At 44.1% G+C, this 18660-nt stretch overlaps 1 protein-coding gene across 1 annotated transcript in view; it reads left to right on the forward strand.

The window, feature by feature from the left end:
- The window catches only part of TBC1D2 (TBC1 domain family member 2), a 33046-nt gene extending 28317 nt beyond the window's left edge, over window positions 1-4729 (forward strand). Inside the window, exons 11-13 of the mRNA XM_060236984.1 lie at window positions 2135-2320; window positions 3195-3316; window positions 4278-4729. Of these exons, the coding sequence (XP_060092967.1) occupies window positions 2135-2320; window positions 3195-3316; window positions 4278-4479 (510 nt within the window). The 3' untranslated portion in view covers window positions 4480-4729. The remainder of the gene's footprint in view (window positions 1-2134; window positions 2321-3194; window positions 3317-4277) is intronic.
- Window positions 4730-18660: the final 13931 nt, after the last annotated feature.

Here is an 18660-nt window from a genome sequence, read left to right on the forward strand (position 1 = left end):
CAACAGTTGTTATTTTTAAAAGGTAGTTGTGTGAATGAATACGACTTCATTCACAAGTTCAGAACAATGGACCCCTCCAGGGCTAAACAGAGATATAGGATTCTTATCTCACGACAGATGCTAACTTTCTGCCCCCAAGTATTTCCCTTGTGCTCTAATCAAGCTGATTACAATGTGCATTGTATCTTAGCATCATGAGTTCCTTCTTTACAGTATATCCCTTCCAACTTCTGACTGGGATATAAAGACTCAGAGATCTCTATTCCTATTTGTACTTGATGCAGGGAGCATTGATTCTTGAAAGCTTACATCCCAAAAACGTTGTTGGTCTCTAAGGTGCTACTGGACTAAAATCTAACTGTTCTACTGCAGACCATCACGGCTGCCCTCTGAAACCCACTGAAAGTATAGAGCCAGGGGTGTCAAACATGCAGCCTGGGGGCTGAATCTGGCCCCTAGAGGACTCCTATCAAGGCCCCTGAGCAACTGGCTGTCGTCTGCTTCCTTCTTCCTCTTGCTTCCTTCTGCATCAGAGCTTGCCATGCTTGCTCAGTCACACAGGAGCTACACAGCAAAGCCTCTATTTTCTCCATTTGCTGAGGCTCATCCCTTGGGGAAGAATAGCTTGCTTTGCCAGGCCCTCTCAATTGCACAGAAGAGCTACTGAGCCAAGCCTCTCTTCCTTCTATTGGCTGAGGCTCCTCCCCCTCCTGGTCCTCTGGGGAAGGAAGGAAAGACCCAGAGTTTCCTTTGCCCAGTTTCATGAATCCCATTGGGAGAGATACAAACAAAGCACCTTTAAGACAGACGAGTGCTAATATTTTAATCATGTTTTATTTTAAGATTTTTTAAAAAATCTTTAATTGTGTTTGTCTGTGTCCTTTGTAAAGTTTGTATTTCTGCTACCTGACATTGTATTTTATGACACACATGGCACGGCCCAACAAGGTCTCATTTATGTCAGATCCGGCCCTCATAACAAATGAGTTCAACATCTCTGGTATAGAGACTGATTGATTTAGCTGGGTTGAGGTTTCAGTAGACATTTCCCCCCCTCAGGTTGTTGCATGAGCAATTGAGTAATTGACACAAGGAAGATGAGTGGTTGTTCTGTCATCTGTTCATTTCCTAAATGCTGAAATATTCGCAGTTTCAGTTCCTTCTTAATTTTCTGTTGGGGAATAACCTAACCTTTGAACAAGTTCTGTAATATAATTCCTCAATGCTTTGGTTCTCAAACAGGCTGGAAGGACTTGCTTATGTTGTCAGTTCTGGATAGGAAGGTTGGGAGCATTTTTGGTGAAACACTGTATGGACTTGGGAAGTTAGTTTAGAACACTTTTGTATGGCACAGACCTCATGCTTGATGATGTCGTAACCATGGTCAGGAGCAGAGTGTGAGCTCCTTCCCCCTTTAGTTTGAGAGTTGGCCATGGATAACTCTGCAACTACATCAACATATTCACTAACCAGGCCAAGTGCCAAACTGTAATTGAAACTGTGGTTTAGGCCAACTGTCCTTTGTGAAAACACCAGCACCACCATAATGGTAACCATGTTTAGTTCAAAACTGAAAAAGGTGCGTATGTGAATGCCCATGTGTGACAAAAGGAGGAAGAGGATTGTGTAAGTCTGTGGAGTGCCTCTAATTTCCTAACTGTGGTTAGACTCTGGGCAAATATAGGGTTGCCTATTTGGCAGATATCTAGAGGGCCCACTCTTATCCTGATCTCATCAGCTCACAGAAGCTAATCAGGGTCAGCTGTGGTTAGTACTTCTATGAGAGACCTCCAAGGAAATCTGGGGTTGCTATGCAAACCTGGTGATGGCAAGCCCCCTGTATGCAAACCTGGCGATGGCAAGCCCTGTTTGTCTCTTGTGTTAAAACAGGGTCCCCATAAGTCAGCTGCACCTTGACAGCACTTTCCATCTCCATCTGGGGCAGGTGCACATGGGATGAGGGGCCTGCTCTTCTTTTCCATCTTTGGAGGAGAAGAGATCATAAGCAGTTGAAGTTCCCTTACTGCAGGGCCCAGGGCAGCTGCCTCTGTTGCCCATTGGCTGTCTCTGGGATAAAACCCTTTTTAAGCAAAGTTATTCATTGTTATTGCCTTTTTTTTTTTGCTAAATTCAGGTTGATCAAAGAGTCTTCAAAGACTTTTTGTCAGAGAAGCTTCCCAGGCTGACGGCTCACCTGGAGCAGCACCGGATCGACTTGGCTCTTGTGACCTTCAACTGGTTCCTGGTTGTATTTGTAGACAGTCTTATCAGTGACATTCTCTTCAGGGTCTGGGATGCCTTTCTGTATGAAGGGACAAAGGTAAGGAAATCATTTCCATCTGTGCATAAAATCCCACTCGATCAAAATCAATCAATCTTTATTAAAAGTGGTCCTTGACCAGCACAGAATAAAACAGGATCACATACTCAATTTTTTTTTAAAAAAACCCTATTAATAATTTTAGTATTTAAAACATAATAAAATATTTTTAAATATTTAAAAGTACAATTTTAACATTTCTATGTTAGTCTCCAGGCAAAGATGCTTCAGCAGCACTGGTTAATTTGGCCATGCATCTGGGTCTTTCAATGGTTTTACTCGGGGCTTTTTTTTTTTGTAGCAGGAACTCCTTTGCATATTAGGCCACACACCCCCTGATGTAGCCAATCCTCCTGGAGCTTATAGTAGGCCTTCTTGGAGGATTGGCTACATAAAAGGGGTGTGGCCTAATATGAAAGGAGTTCCTGCTACAAAAAAAGCCCTGGCTACTGAGTGTGTATCTTTCTTTCTCAATGCTGCCACCATTATGGGCTTTTCTGCATTTTTATTTTCCTCACTTGTAAGTTCCTGTTTCTTTAGCATTTCCCCCCATTTGATATGTGTTTTGTTTCCTCCAGTGGTTGATTCAATATTACTCCAGCGAATGTCTTGCATAAAAACCTGCAGTTTAAATCTGCAGGGAGATATGCCTGACATGAATCAATGTTGTATCAGATCAACCACTAGAGGGAGAAAAATATGTAAAACAGCAACACACACCCGGCCCCCCACCAAAAAAAAGAAACCGGAACTTACAAGCAAGGAAAATGAGAATTATCTGTGAGGGCGTAGCTATGATCTACAAGGGTGTGGCTACCTCCTGCCCACACTAGATATGAATTCTGATCTTAGGCTGTGTTTTCCTTTGCGCCAGGTAATATTCCGTTATGCTTTGGCAATCTTTAAATACAATGAAGATGCAATTTTGAGGATCCAAGACAGCCTGGAAATTTACCAGTACCTTCGTTTTTTCACCAAAACCATTGGTGACAGCAGGTAACAAATATGTGGATTCTTCTATTTTGTCAGGAGCTTAGGGCTTGGAAACTGACAGAAATTTAAGTAGGGAAAAGTCAGTTTCTAGTTCTGGAAACTGAAGAAATGCAGAAACTGAAATGTAAATAAGAAAGGATGGTCAGGAATGAAACCACAGATTGAAATCACACATTCTCTGAGGAAAACTGGAAACCAGGAAGTGAAACCTAGAAGAAACAGATCAGGACTAAAGTGAGTTCCCCTCACACAAACTAGGTCTGCTAATGAGGTTCCTCAGAAGCTTTTCAAGAGATCTTCAACGAGCAGATCAGCAATGGCAGACACACTTTTCTGAAGTGTGCCCACCACAATTGATCTTCCCCTTCAATGGGGAGACAGAAGGAGGCATTGTGTGTTTCAGGGTACAATCTTTCTGTTCAGACAGTGATGGTGAGGCCACACAGGCCTAGTCAGTTCTCTGTCTGAACTGAGTGTTCCATGGACATAGAATATGCTCCAGAATCCCTGAGGAACACATGAAGCATCCTTTAAAAATACATGAAAAGATTTCCCTGAAATTATTAGATTTTGGATAGCTGGTTTTTGATAATCAAACCAGTATGATGGCTAAAGACATCGGTGTTCCTGAAGAAGAATCCTGAGGAACATGTAGAACAAAAGTTAGAGTTCAATGGCTTCTTTAAGACCAACAAAGGTTTATTCAAGGTGTGAGCTTTCATGTGTGCCCACACTTCCTCAGAAGGTGTGGAACACAGGGAGAGGGATAGATTGAAGATTCTGGTGCCAAACAGCCACAGCCTGTGTGCTCCGCTTTGCGAAAGCTGCCCCATTTCTGAGAGCCATTCCAGCCTTTTGAGGGAATAGAATGTGAAGGAATTTCCACAGGCTTCTCCAGGACATACGTTAAGTCTAGCCTCTTGGCTCCTGTTTTTGCCTGGCTAACACATTCACCCTTTTCCAGGAAGCTTATGAATATTGCCTTCAGTGACATGAATCCGTTTCCCATGAAGCTGCTTCAAAATCGGCGGGAAGCGCACAGGTTAAAACTGGAGGCCGAGCTGAGAGAACTGGAGAGGATAAAAGCGCAGTACATGAGGGAACAGGCAGAACATTTGGCCGGTCACCTGGATGGCACTGTGAGCGAGGATGAAGAGGAGAGTTAGCTCGTATTTCTTCCTCTTTGCGTGTCTTCAGATATTTAGCCTTCTCGCCGAACAGAAAAGTGGCTGTTGTTTTGTTCAAGGTAAAACCCTTGAGCTCCGAATGGAGGTCCATTGGATTGCCTTTCAGTGTATCAGACAATTGTGTACTGTGTACAACTTTACCTACCGATGCTCTTTCTGGATGCAGCACATGGTGTTCTGTGGGCTGGATGTCACTGTGTTATAAAATGTACACTCTGTCTTTCTGGATCAGCTCAAACTCTCCATTTAGAGGCCTGTTCTTTCCCTGTCATATATCATTCGGTTTTCTTGTCCTTCATGTCTTCCAGTATCCAGCACCCAAACGGAGAACACTTACTGATGAGTTATAGCAGAGATTAATTAATTGCCTATCCTCTGGTAATGCTGTAGTTCAACCTCACAGGTCAGGATACTCCAGTGGGGTGTGGAGACCCCAGCTGCTGAGTTGTCAGCCCTTTTAGAGCTGCCTGTTGCAGCTGCCTTTTGGGAGGATCTGCTGTTGCTGCCAACATATAGAAAGCAAGAGTACCACATCCCTTATTTCTCTTTGCACAGTCACTGAGATGGTGAGGTGAGGTCACTGAACAGCGGAGAGGCCCTGACCCTTGGTTTGTTCGTTATCAGAGTACATTGTCATGGTGCTCAGCTTGAGGTTTCCAGCCTCAAGCTCTCTTCCCTTGTTGGTCTTGCCCTTGACTCCTGTGAGGTCATAACTCTGCCCCTTCCTCTTCTTGTCACACAACTATGATGTCACGTGTTGGCAGCTCAGTGCGCCCCAAGTCTGGAAAGTCTGAAGGCTACTGTGCTTTGGGTTGCTAACTCCAGGTTGGGAAATTCCTGGAGATTTGGGAGTGGAGCCTGTGGAGTTGCACAGTTTGGGAAGGGAGGTAAGCAGGGACATGATGCCAAAGTGGTTAAATGTGTGGACTCTTATCTGGGAGAACCGGGTTTGATTCCCCACTCCTCTACTTGCACCTGCTGGAATGGCCTTGGGTCATTCATAGCTGATAGGAGTTGTCCTTGAAAGGGCAGCTGCTGTGAAAGCCCTCTCCAGCCCCACCCACCTCACAGGGTGTCTGTTGTGGGGGAAGAAGGTAAAGGAGATTGTGAGCCGCTCTGAGACTCTTAGGAGTGGAGGGCAGGATATAAATCCAATATCATCTTCTTCTCCTTCTCCTTCTCCTTCTCCTTCTTCTCCTTCTCCTTCTCCTTCTTCTCCTTCTCCTCCTCCTCCTCCTCCTCCTCCTCCTCCTCCTCCTCCTCCTGGGAACGGTTTTTTGTGGTCTGGAGATCAGTCGTAATTTCAGGAGAACTCCATGCTCCACCAGGAGGTTGGCAACTCTTAACTGTTCAAATGAACCAGCCCTGAATGGTACCTTGCTGGGTTTTTTTCTCCTTTGTGCACTTTCTCATATCTTGTGTGTGTGTGAGAGAGAGATAAAGAGTAATGTACAAATGAGCTGATTTTAAATTATTTGCTCGCCAAGGATGCTGTAGTCAAATGGCTTGTATTGTGTTTATTTAGCACTTTAAAATCTGTGGGTTTTCATAACTGTTGTATTTCCATCTTTCTTCCTGCCCCCATTCATATATGTGGTGGCCCTCTACACAGAGGTGGTTATCCAAGTAAACCATTTATGGTAAATATATATGTAGGGCTTCCACAGCAGCAAAAAAAAAAATTAAAAGCCACAAAGCAGTAAAATTCTAAGTGTTATTCCAAAGTGACATTGAAATCTAAGTGTGGGTTAATCTTTCCATTAAAAAGGCACTTTCCCTGAGGCACTGTTCAAATTTGTTGTATTTTTAAGAGCTCTTTTTTACAAGTGTTGGCTCAGGATCCTAACTCATGTTTGAGGTATGGCAACATTTGATGATGTGATGCCATTGTCTGTTTTTCCTCAGTGTTTTAAAAAACTTTTGTCCTGGTCTGGGAGATGAACCCAGAACCTCCTAGTCTGAGGCTGAAACATATCCTAGTTTAGGGGTCCCCAACCTTTCTAAGCCTGTGGGCACCTTTGGAATTCTGACATAGTGTGGTGGACCTGGTCACAAAATGGCTGCCACAGCTTATCTTCAGTCATACCATGAAGAGACTTGTGTTATGCTGGCAGCTGCTGCCAAAGCAATGTTTTTAAAAATCTACACAGCCAAACACCCCAGCTGGCCTTGCCTACTTTCTAAAACCTCTTGGCGGGTGCCAGGAAAGGTGTTATGGGTGCCATGGTGCTCACAGCCACCACATTGGAAACCCTTGCCCTAAGGAGCTACCTGGTACTGTGTTTTCTGAGATTTGGGCTCTGTTTGGACATGGGAGGGTAAAAGAGTATGCAACAACATCCTCTGCAGTTACAAGGTAGTCTAGAACCTTGAATCAGCCAGGGATGACATAAACATACTACCCTTGACTGGGTAACAGAGCAGTATGTTCTGCTTGTCCTACTTCAAACCTCTAGTTGTACGTTAGAGATCTTGGGCTGAAGTTCCCCTGCTACAAATCTAGGCCTGGAATGGCCTCACATAGTTCTGGTCTGTCTCTGACAGACTTTTGTGGCTGGCTCAAGCCAGGCCAGCACTTAATGAGAAGGGGAACTGTTTGGTGAGGCCTTTTTCTTTATGCTAGAGGTCTAGAACTATATATGTCTTTGCCACATTTGTTGAACTGGCTGGGTTGCTTACTGTTGTCTTAGGCCTTCCCCCCACCCCAACCCTTCTGGGAAATTTCTTTGGTTTGCTGTAGCACACCAGTCATGCTCTGCATGTTCTGACTCATCCACTGAGTTCCACGGAAATTTTGTTAATCCTTTGAGCTGCCAGTTCCTATAAGCCAGGGATCCCCAACCCCTGGGCTGTGGACTGGTACCGGGCCGTAGCCTGTTAGCAACCGGGCCATGAAGTGAGGCAGAGACCTTCACCTACTCCTTATTTAAAGACCCCCATGGGAGGGGCAGGGACAGGTTGTGGGCACAGGGGCAGCAAAACCCCAGCATCCCCACCCTCAGCGGTCCATGAAAAAATTGTCTTCCACGAAACCGGTCCCTGGTGCCAAAAAGGTTGGAGGCCACTGCTATAAGCGAATAGTGTATAGTTGTTTAATTCCCTTTCTTCTTTTAATGCACTGGTCATATACATTTGCTATGTATGTGTTAGTGTTTCATTATCGTTTGAGGTGGGGTTCTGTACCAGTCTGCCCCCTCCCCCCAGCTTCTATTTAAGTTCCTTTGTCAGTCAGATATGCTGAAGTTTGCCTGAAGGTCTGGTAAACTGGCCCTGTGAAATGCCAAACATGCAGATTTTGTGGCTGGTACAGTAGTCAAGAGTGAATCAGACTAGAAGGACTGCTTTTGCCTGAGGCAGTTTAACATTTTTTAAAGTCTGTGACTAACCTCCTAGCCTGAAGGTGCCGCCTTATATTTAGGGCTGCCAGCTCTGAGTTGGGAAATACCTAGAGATTTTGGAAGTGGAGCCTGAAGAGGGTGGGGTTTGAGGAGGAGAGGGACTTCAGTGAGGTATGCCATAGTCCACCTTCCAAAGCGGCCGTTTTCCCCACAGGAACTGTTCTCTGTTGTCTAGAGATCAGTCATAATTCCAAGAGATCTCCAGACACTACCTGGAAAGTTGGCCAACCCTTATACTAGATGAGACTGTTGGTTCATCTATCTTACCTGGTTGTGCTGGCGGTCACTCTCTTAAGAGATTCCAGGCAGAGGTTCTTACTAAAGACTGAATCATGTACAAAGGGCCTAACTACATTCTCCCTCAAGTTTTTCTTGCTCTGTACCATCAGATGTGTGTGTACTATTTATCATTAACTATATCTATAAGTGGCTTCCAGAGTTCCTCCATCTTATCCTCACAACAACCCTGTGAGGTAGGCTATGCTAAGAGTGTGTGACTGGACCAAGGTCACCCAGCAACCTTCCATTGCAGGATCTGAATCTGGGTCTCCCAGAATCTAGTTCAGTGCTCTAGCCACTTCACTGGCTTGAAGGGATGCATGGGACTGATAATGGGACTGATTCAGATCAGGACCTTTGTGTGTGTGTGTGTGTGGGGGGGTGTTACATCTTCACATCAACATAATACATAATACATCAATAAATACATTTCAGTGGTTTTTCTCTAAGCCATATAATACTCCTGGGGATATTTGTCACTTGCACTGAACTGTCTGATTCTTTTGCACTTTGAAACAGCCACCACCATTTATGTTGCTGAAGTATTTAAGCTGATTGATTGTTCTTATCTTCTCAAGTATGTGCCAAAATGTATGAATTCCCAAAGGGGAAAGTTTTTTTTGAAAATCACTTGATAAGCGTACTTGGTGAACTGCATTTCCTATCTGTCCGTTTTTTTCTTGCAACTTACCACGTTCCACTCTACTTGGAGCAAATTATCTCAATACTATTCACACATATTTACATGACTTGACCAGCATATTGTCTTCAGGTATACTGCTTTTCTATATGAAGATTCTATTTAGCTGGCGGAGAAAAATTCTGATAAAACTAAGTTCCTTAAAAACAACAACAACAAATTTTAAGTCCAGTGACACCTTTATGACCAACAAAGTTTTATTCAGATACCTGAGGAAGTGTTACTTACACATGAAAGCTCACTCCCTGAATAAAACTTTGTTGGTCTTAAAGGTGCCACTGGACTCAAAATTTGTTCTTTTGCTTCAGACCAACATGGCTGCCCACCTAGATCTACTTTTAAAAAAAAGTTCTTTAAGGTAGTAGCTGTCACCAGATATGGTGGCGAATTCCATGAGTTAAAGCACAAACTTGTGCAGAAGTAAGCCTCACTGTAGTCAATAGGACTTACTTCCTAGGATAATTTTCAAAGGACTCTGTAACCCGCCCTGAGCCCGTTTGCAGGGATGATGGGATAGAAATTGAATGAATGAATGAATGAATGAATGAATGAATGAATGAATGAAGGATTGCACTGTTGGTTATTCATGTGAGGGAGTATTTTCTTCTATTGATTTTTAAAGTTAAGTCCAGTCATCTTCGTGGGATAACCTCGAGGTCTGGCATCCTGAAAAGGGAAGGGAAAAAATACCACATGGAAAGCCCCATAGAACAAAGAGAAATTTCCCTCCCAACCCTCTTGAATCTTGGATGTACGTATGATGGATGGGCCATTGGCCTGATCCAACATGGCTTCTCTTATGTTCTTATGATGCCCTTCTGACATATCCCTTCACAGCTGATGCTGTATTGGTGCACATTTCCTCTTTACAGTTCCTTGGAATTGTAGCCTTTCATATTATAAACCTTCAGAAGAGAAAGTCATCATTTAAAAAAAAAAGTTATGCTCACATTTCTCTTCTGATCCAGCTCTCTAGAGAACATATAAAACAAACAGTATTGGCCTAAAAGGACAGATGCACATTTCCATCTATCATGATTTTACTCTTTTCTTTTCCTTTATACCCAGATATATATAGCCAGATACCTATATTTCTGATTCATGTTATACACACATGCACTTCCTTTGTGCTGTGGATCTTAATATTTGGGTCTTTCCAAATATATCATGACGGCCCGGTGTAGGTGTAATATATCCTGTTGACCATGGTTAAGCAATCAGGAGCAACCCACATGCTGCCTTCTCCGCATAGAGTTCCTCTATCTTTCACTTTCTGGGGCCTAACCACCTGTTATGTTTATGAGTCTGTCCTAGCACTGGTTGACCTGATGTGCACCAGAAGTTGAATCTTAATTCCCTGGTGCAGGGCCGGATTAACAATAAGGCCAACTAGACACTGGCCTATGGACCCCCACACCTTTAAAGGCCCCAGGTCGCCTTCCCCCCCTCCAGTTTCCCGCCTGCTTACAGCCCTCCCAGCCTGCATGCACAGCCAGCAACTGAGCCACTCTTTGCCCAACTTACCTGGTGAGGCTGCTGCAGGTGTCATTGCCAAATTTGCCTCTCCGCCACAGTTTTGTCAAAGGGGCTTTTAAGAAGGTGCCTGCAGGCTGCAGCAGGGGCTGTGAGTGGCAGGGTGGACGCGCTGGCTCAGAGATAATTTGAAAGCGCCCCCCCCCCCCCGAGATTTTGACTGCCTAGGGGCCTCTATGGGGTTAAATCCAGCACTGCCCTGGTGTGTGAAGGCCCAATTCAGATCAAAACCGTGACATGGAGGGAGGCGAGGCTTAGACCTCTGCATCATTTTCCCAAACAGAAACAGCTCTGGAGAACCGCACTGAGGTACTGATGGATTACACACCGGTTTCCTCAACGGGGCAAATGGCAGCCATTTTTTTGTCAGGAAAAATGCTGTGGATGGGTAAAGGCTTAATTCCCCTCTCCTCACATGGCATAGACCTGATCTGAATTGCACCAATGCACACTCCAGAATCTGAGTTTCAACATGAAGTTCCCAGGGCATATCTTGGCTGGCGGGGGCCAAGGCAGTTTGCTGAACAATGTGTTGAGAAGTCAGTTATTTTAGCCATGTTCAAACATTCCTCCTGCAGATGAAGTATGTGAGTCGTTTCAAAGGAAACCAAGAGACTTCTCTTGAGTTTCAGACATCCATTCTTAACAGGATGTACATGAACTGTGTCGCTGTGTACCTGCAGACAAAAACGCATACCTTGAATAAGCCTGCACCTGAATGCTCTTACCTTGAATAAACTTTTGTTGGTCATAAAGGTACCACTGGACTCAAAATTTGTTCTACTGCTTCAGAACAACACAGCTACCCACCTATGTAACTTATTTCAATTGTTCTCCTATAAACCAAGACCATGCTGCTACTTCCCGCTGTTTGTTTTTGGAGGGAGGGAGTTGTATTTATACAAAGCTTTGTTCTTCTGATTTTTCTTTGATTCTGCTAACCTTCTTGGACCATTCCTTCAGGTTATTACATCAACTCACACCCAGGTATATGGGCTCAGCAGTGTGTTTTAAGGTTTATTTCAAGGAGCTAGTGCTAATCTTTAATGTTCTAAAAGACCTGGGTCAAAGCTACTTGCAGGAACACCTTTGTTTCCACTTCTTCCTCTTCTCTGGATAATTCCGTTACCAATTGAGGTATATTATGTGCTAACAAACAGTAGTGCCTTTTCAGTAGTGGCTCCCTTTCTCTGCCTAGGAGGCCCACTTAGCTGGAGGATCCAACTAGGAGGCTGGTGAGAATAGTTCTTTTGAGAAATGCTTTCTGTTGTCTGTGGGATAGAGAGGGGCACTGAAATCACAGTTACTTTGCCTTTGTGGCTCTTATCAGGCCCTACGGATTTGCTACTTAACTGTATTGTTCCGATGGGTAGCTTTTAATGGCTGGATTGTATTTATGTCTCTGTGAACTGATAAACTGTATTGTAACATGTAAATTTTTTAAAATAAAATAAACCACTCACTATTGTCAATTACATTCCTGAACTAGACCTGCTGCTTTCAATGTGTGTATTTATGCATAGCCCTGACCTGGATTGCCTGGTCTAGCCTGAGATCTCAGGAGCTAAGCAGGGTTGGCCCTGGTTAGTATTTGGATGGGAGACCTCCAAGGAAGTGCAGGGTCCCTATGCGGAGGCAGGCAATGGCAAACCACCTCTGTTCATCTCTTGCCTTGAAAACCCTACTAGGTTGCAATAAGTCAGCTGTGACTTAGCAGAAGTTTCCACCTGTTTACACATATTCATTATAGAAGTGGGGAGAGCTGAAAATGTAGAGGAAATTTAAAGCAGGGGTGTCAAACATGCAGTTCGGGGGCCGAATCAAGAGGGCACCCTTTCCCATCTGCTGCAGAGCTTGCCACTTCTCAGAAGGTTACTGGGGTAGGGGCAAAAGCTGGAGGCTCTGAATGTGGCCGAGGCTGCCAACCCTGCGTGCAAGCAAGAGGGTTTCCTTCCACCTCCCTCTCCCCCATCCAGGCACTTTACAGCCAGCAGCTCCATCCATCCCCCTGGCCCATGCCACGCAGCTTTCTCCACTTCCTGCTCCTCCGCCTCCCTCCTCTCCGCTTGCTGCTTTTGCTGCTGCAGTGCACTATGCTCCTGGCTCCAGCTGCTGCTACTGATGCATTGCCAGCTCTCAGCCATGGCAAAAAGAGAAAAAAAGCAGATGTGCCCTGTAGGGTCTCGTGGGGTCAGGGGCAGTGATCCCTTTAAGCTGAGTTAGCGTGAGTTAGCTCACAGATTTTTAGCCTCCAGCTCACACATTTTTGTCTTAGCAAAGGAAGGGTGACCCCAGAGCACACTAATTGATGCAGTAGCTCACAACTTTAATGCCAGTAACTCACAAAGTAGAAGTTTTGCTCACAAGACTCTGCAGCTTAGAGGGAACATTGATCAGGGGCCCTGCCTGAAAGTTAGGGGGCAGTGCCCCACAGCCTCCCTCATGGCTACAGGCCTGATCGTGGCCATTGTCTTCATTCTTCCCTGGACTGCTCTCCCTTAAACGCTAACAAGAGGTTCTCTTTTCAAATTCCTCACCCACAAACCCACCATATCTGTGAAGCTTTTCGGTTTAACTCTTCCCTGCCCAAACCATTGTCAAGGTTTATAATTGCAAAACTCTCGGGGGGGCGGGGGCGGGAAGAGAAGTGGTCTCTTTTTCTCACGTTACGTAGCAATTATGTGAGCTGTTGCTGTAATAATATATGAATAAATATAAATAATGACGTGCGTCCTAAGTATTTGGGTTGTGGGAAAGACTGGAGAAAGCCTGATCCTTTACAAGTTTTAAGTGGTAGGTTGGGAAAAAATGTGGTTTTATCTCCCCACCCCCCTAAGTCAAGTCAGCATATTTTGTAAACAGAGTTACTTGTAGATCTTGCTGCTTCCTGATTTACTATAGTGCTTGGCTGCGTGCTCAGCAGGTACTGGAGTGACCTCTACTGGACGCCAGTTGCAACTGCATGCCTCTAGCAAGCAAAACACATAAGATTCAGGTAGCCGTGTTGGTTTGAAGAGTCCAGTGGCACCTTTAAGACCAGGGCTTTTTATGGTAGAAAAGGCCAGCAGGGACTCATTTGCATATTAAGCCACACACCCTGATGCCAAGCCAGCTGGAGCTGCATTCCTGTGTGTTCCTGCTCAAAAAAAGTCCTGTTAAACCAAGTTTTAATCGCTGCATGAACTTTTGTGTGTATGCACACTTCCTCAGATACAATAAATATCCATACATACACGTCCAAACATGAAGATGTTTATCAATTTCAGGAATAATAAACTTCGTTTTTATAGTTACCACTTAACATAATGAAGATGTTTTAACAGGTGCAAAGACCAAACAGGGATAACAAGTCCAATCCCACCAAGCTTGTCATTCCTGTATTTGATAAATATCTTCATTGTGTTGCATGCTAATTTACTGATCAACCTCTGCCTGTATGTATGGACCAGTAAGTTCCATTTCACTGTATTTGAGAAAGCTCACACAAAAGTTCATGCAGCGAATAGTCTTAAAGGTGCCAATGACCTCAAACTTGGTTCTAAGTTAAAAGAGAGACCGTCTTAAAAGTCTGGGTAGAAAGAAATTGCTGGATACTGAGTAAAGCAAAGTTTTATAGGTATGCCTCAAAACTTCATTTTGAGGGGAACTATCCTGCATTTAATTAGTTTTATGCAGCCAAAGCTTGTCCACAAATAGCAGTGTCCATTTCCACTACAATGGGTATTTAAAAAAAAATTATTTACAAAATAGATGAATAATCAAAAGGATTACATGGGCCAGTTCCCTCTAAGCTGCTGAGTCTTGTGAGCAAAAATTCTACTTTTTGAGCTTCTGGTATTAAAGTTGTGAGCTGCTGCATGAATTAGTGTGCTCTGGGGTCATCCTTCCTGAGCCAAGACAAAAATGTGTGAGCCAGAGGCGAAAAATCTGTGAGCAAGCTCACGCCAGCTCAGCTTAGAGGGAACACTGAGCCATTTTTTTTTTCTTTAAATTGGTGCGGTGGTCAAATAGTAGATAGATGAGCAGCCATGTTTAGTCTGTCCATAGCAACAGAAAAGAGGAAGAGTCAAGTAGCACCTTAAAGACTACCAAAATTTGTGGCAGGGTAGGAGCTTTTGTGAGTCACTCCTCATTTCTGATAGTTAGTAGGAAGTTCAGTGCTAAGTATAAGAAGAGGAGATTGGGTTTATATTCCACCCTTCACCCCACAACAGACACCCTTTGAGGTAGGCAGAGCTGAGAGACTCTGACAGAAACTGCTCTTGAGTGGAACAGCTCTGTGAGGACTTCTGACTCAAGGTTACATTAGCAGGTGCATGTAGAGGAGTGGGGAATCAAACCTGATCCTCCCAGATAAGAGCCAGTTTGGTGTAGTGGTTAAGTGCGTGGACTCTCAAGTTACCAGCTGGCCAGAAAAAAAAATGGCTTAACCCTTTAGCAGAGGTGTAATGTGTTTAAACAGGGAGTTCAAGCTTTTCATGGCATTAAGGTAAGTAACATCTCTTTAGTATTTACCACATAATATACTGCATATAAAACTGATACTAATGGAAAGGCTAGAGGATCCAATATATAAGCTGGCTTCCTGCTCAAATATCCATGTCACCCAAGCATTTGCTATTACCAGTATATTCCTTTATTGCTAGTCTATTTAAAACATACAAGACTTTATGAAATTATGTGTGGTATAGCTCAAAGGCCATCTCCCTCGGCTCTAGATTGGATTCTCTGGATCTGTTCTGCTATCCAAAGTGCTTTTCATAGCTGGAGGAAGCCTTCCTGATACAAGACATGGGTGGAGATCCTTCTGCCTGGGAAAGGTCCCTAGGCAGACAAAACTCTAGTTAAGTTAAATCAGTTTGTGAGCAATACAACTACGCTATCTGATTTTGTATCTGCACATGACTGAAGCGCTTCAAGACCCTGTGGCAAAGGGAGCTCTAACTCTCAAATACTTATACCCTGAAAATCTTGTTGGTCTCTGAAGTGTAGAGACCTTGGTGAAGTGATTAAGAGCGTGAACTCTAATCTGGGAGAACAGGGCTTGATTTCCCACTCCTCCACCACACGTAGCTGCTGGAGTGACCTTGGGTCAATCACAAATTCTCTCAGAGCATTTTCAGCCCCACCTACCTCACAAGGGGTGTCTGTTGTGGGGAGAGGAAGGGAAAGGAGATTGTGAGCCTGCCTGAGTGAAGGGCGGGGTATAAATCCAATATCCTCTTTCTCCCCCCAATTCAAGATGTTGTGATGCACCTTTCAGACTGTACTCTGCTTCTCTGACTGGCACCTTGAAATCTTTGCTTCCCCAAAGGATTGATTGAGCCATTTGCAGAGCTGGGCCCGTTCCGAGTACAGAAAACTAGTGTAGTTGTGCTTGCAGAAGTTGGTACTGCAACAGCTACAAAACCAAATAACCAAAGCTTTTTTGAGCTTTCTTTCCATATTATATTGGCTTTTGCAAGGAGGAATAAATCATAATTCAACCCCCCTTTACATGAAGTCTGGTAGCTACTGAAATGATCCAATTCTGGTTCTTAATAGCTCTCTGCAGTGGAATTTGTTCCCAAGGTTAATCATTCAGCTCTTTTTATAGGCTGAGCCTTTGTCTCTTGGGAATAATTTTACACACAGAATACATGCTGCTAGTCCATAGTAAACCGCCTTGCACTGAAGGAAGAGCCAATAAAGTGTGTGTTTCACCATGCTGCATGCTGACTTTACAACTCCAAAAGTCTGAGAGGTTTAGAGTTAGCCCCATTCTACTAAATTGAGTAAAAATCCTGTAATATCTCTAGGTCCGTGGACAGGCTAACAGAATGAGGAATGGCTTAAAACAAATCTGAACAGCCATTAAAACAGCACAGCAGTTTCTAAACCTTATTCTAGAACTAAAGTCATGTGATCTTAGGGCATGTCCACAAGTTACCACTTCTAAAACACTATCAAATAAGAAGGAATGTCTTTACATTTTAAATTATACCACCATAGCGCTAACATTTTTATTTAACAGTTGCATCCATGATGAGAGTCTTTAGATTATCTGATGATGATTTCAGACCTCTAGTAATACTGACACAGAGAGATGGCAGCTTGTGATTTTTGTGCCAGAGATGATAATGTGAACTTTGTTCAACTACTATGTCCACTCAAGGTAGGTTTTGTAGAAAAAGCCCAGGAGAAACTCATTTGCATATTAGACTCCAGCCCCTGACATTACCATTGTTTCGCACAGGGCTTTTTTGTAGAAAAGGCACAGCAGGAACTTGTTTGCATATTAGGCCACACCCCCTGAATCCAAGCCAACCAGAACTGAGTTCCTGTGTGTTCCTGCTAAAAAAAGCCCAGTGTCCACGCTTCCAGACACCATGAAGGTGTCAAATTCTTTGAGAGAAAGGGAGCAAAAGTCGAGCTTAAAGACTTCTGATCCTAACGGTTTTGGTCCGTACAAAAAAAAGTGATATTGCAACACGCACCATGATGGAATTGCTACGTGACAGAAGCTGCATTACAGATTTTAACATGGATGGGCATGGTTTGGACTTTGTTACAGATAAATTTAGAGTGGCAATAAATACCATTCCTGGACTTTAGCACAGTTTGGCTTCCTAGAGTTGCCAGCCTCCAGGTGGAGCTTGGAGATCTCCCATTTTTACAACTGATCTCCAGCTGGCAGAGATCAGCTCCCCTGGAGAAAATGGGTGCTTTGAAAGGTGGACTCTATGGCACTGTACTATGCTGAGACCCCTCCCCAAACCCTGCCGTCTCCCAGATCCATCCCCAAAGTCTCCAGATATTTTCCAACACAGACCTGGCAACTGTCTACCATGCCATCCTGTGGCTCTCACAAAATGGCTCATTCTTTTCTGATCTGCGAAATCAATGGAAGGATATAACTGAATTGCTTTGAAGGTTTTCAGCAAGAACTGCATTGGAATGTACAATGAAATCCTTGGTTAAATTAGTACTACAAGAACAAGAAAGAGCCCACAACGCAATGCTGAATCCAGTCACTACTGCAGGGATGCTCTATACAAGATAAAGATGGGTCACACAAGAACCTCCAGTGGTAGGCTGGAGCCCACAGCTGGGTTACACCTAGGGCTTTTCTCTTTTTTCTTTTAGCAGGAATGCAGTTCCAGCTGGCGTGGTGTCAGGGGGTGTGGTCTGACATGCAAATTAGTTCCTGCGATGTGGGAAAAATTGTGGTGCAGTGGGTGTGTCCTAATATGCAAATGAGTTCCTGCTGTCCTGGTTAAACCCCAACTCAACTGGATTGCAGTACTGGCATTACTGTACTTTACTTTTTTTGTGTAGATATTTTGAAGAGAAGAGCACCAAACCCAAAGAAAAACTGGCCAACTGTAGCTTCAATTTGGACAGGATGGAGTACTAACTTACCAGCTAAGGATGGAAGCAGATGGCAAGAGAGCCATCTGCCTTATGGTGCCAAGAGAGGGCAACATGTCATCCCTCTTGGTGCGTGCAGGGAGAAGGGTCATATGAGAGAGTAAGCAGAAGGAAGTTGTTCCCTGAAAAAAAAAAAATCTACACTTTAAAGATAGATCCAGGTGGGCAGCTGTGTTGGTTTGAAGCAATAGAACAGAGTCGGAATCCAGTAGCACTTTTAAGACCAACAAAGTTTTATTCAGAATGTAAGCTTTTGTGTGCATCAGGGATGGCCAAACTGCGGCTCGGGAGCCATATGTGACTCCTTCACACATATTGTGTGGCTCTCAAAGCCCCCACTGCCCTGTCAGCTGGCTTGGAGAAGGCATTTGTCTCTTTACATCATTTCTCCAAGCCAAGTCAGTGAATGGCTTGGAGAATGCATTTAAAGTTGCTTTATTACCACCTTTCCCTTCCCATCTTCCTTCCTTGCAGCTCTCAAACATCTAACTTCCACATCTGGAGGCAATGCATCTCAATACCAGTGCCAGGAGGCAGCCTCAGGGCAAGACCTTAATGTCTTGCGGCTCTCTGACGTTTATTCTTTGTGGCTCTTATGCTAAGTAAGTTTGGCCACCCCTGGTGTGCATGCACACATCATCAAACAATAGGGAATAGTGGTTGAAGAGTAAACATGGGGAAGAAACTTCAGTGTGGCTATCTTGCTATCTGGAGAGCCAGTTTGGTGTAGTGGTTAAGTGTGCAAACTCTTATCTGGGAGAACTGGGTTTGATTCCCCACTCCTCCACTTGCACCTGCTAGCATGGCCTTGGGTCAGCCATAGCTCTGGCAGAGGTTGTC

Source organism: Heteronotia binoei, chromosome 4, assembly GCF_032191835.1.
Source record: "Heteronotia binoei isolate CCM8104 ecotype False Entrance Well chromosome 4, APGP_CSIRO_Hbin_v1, whole genome shotgun sequence".
NCBI classification, from domain to species: Eukaryota; Metazoa; Chordata; class Lepidosauria; order Squamata; family Gekkonidae; genus Heteronotia; species Heteronotia binoei.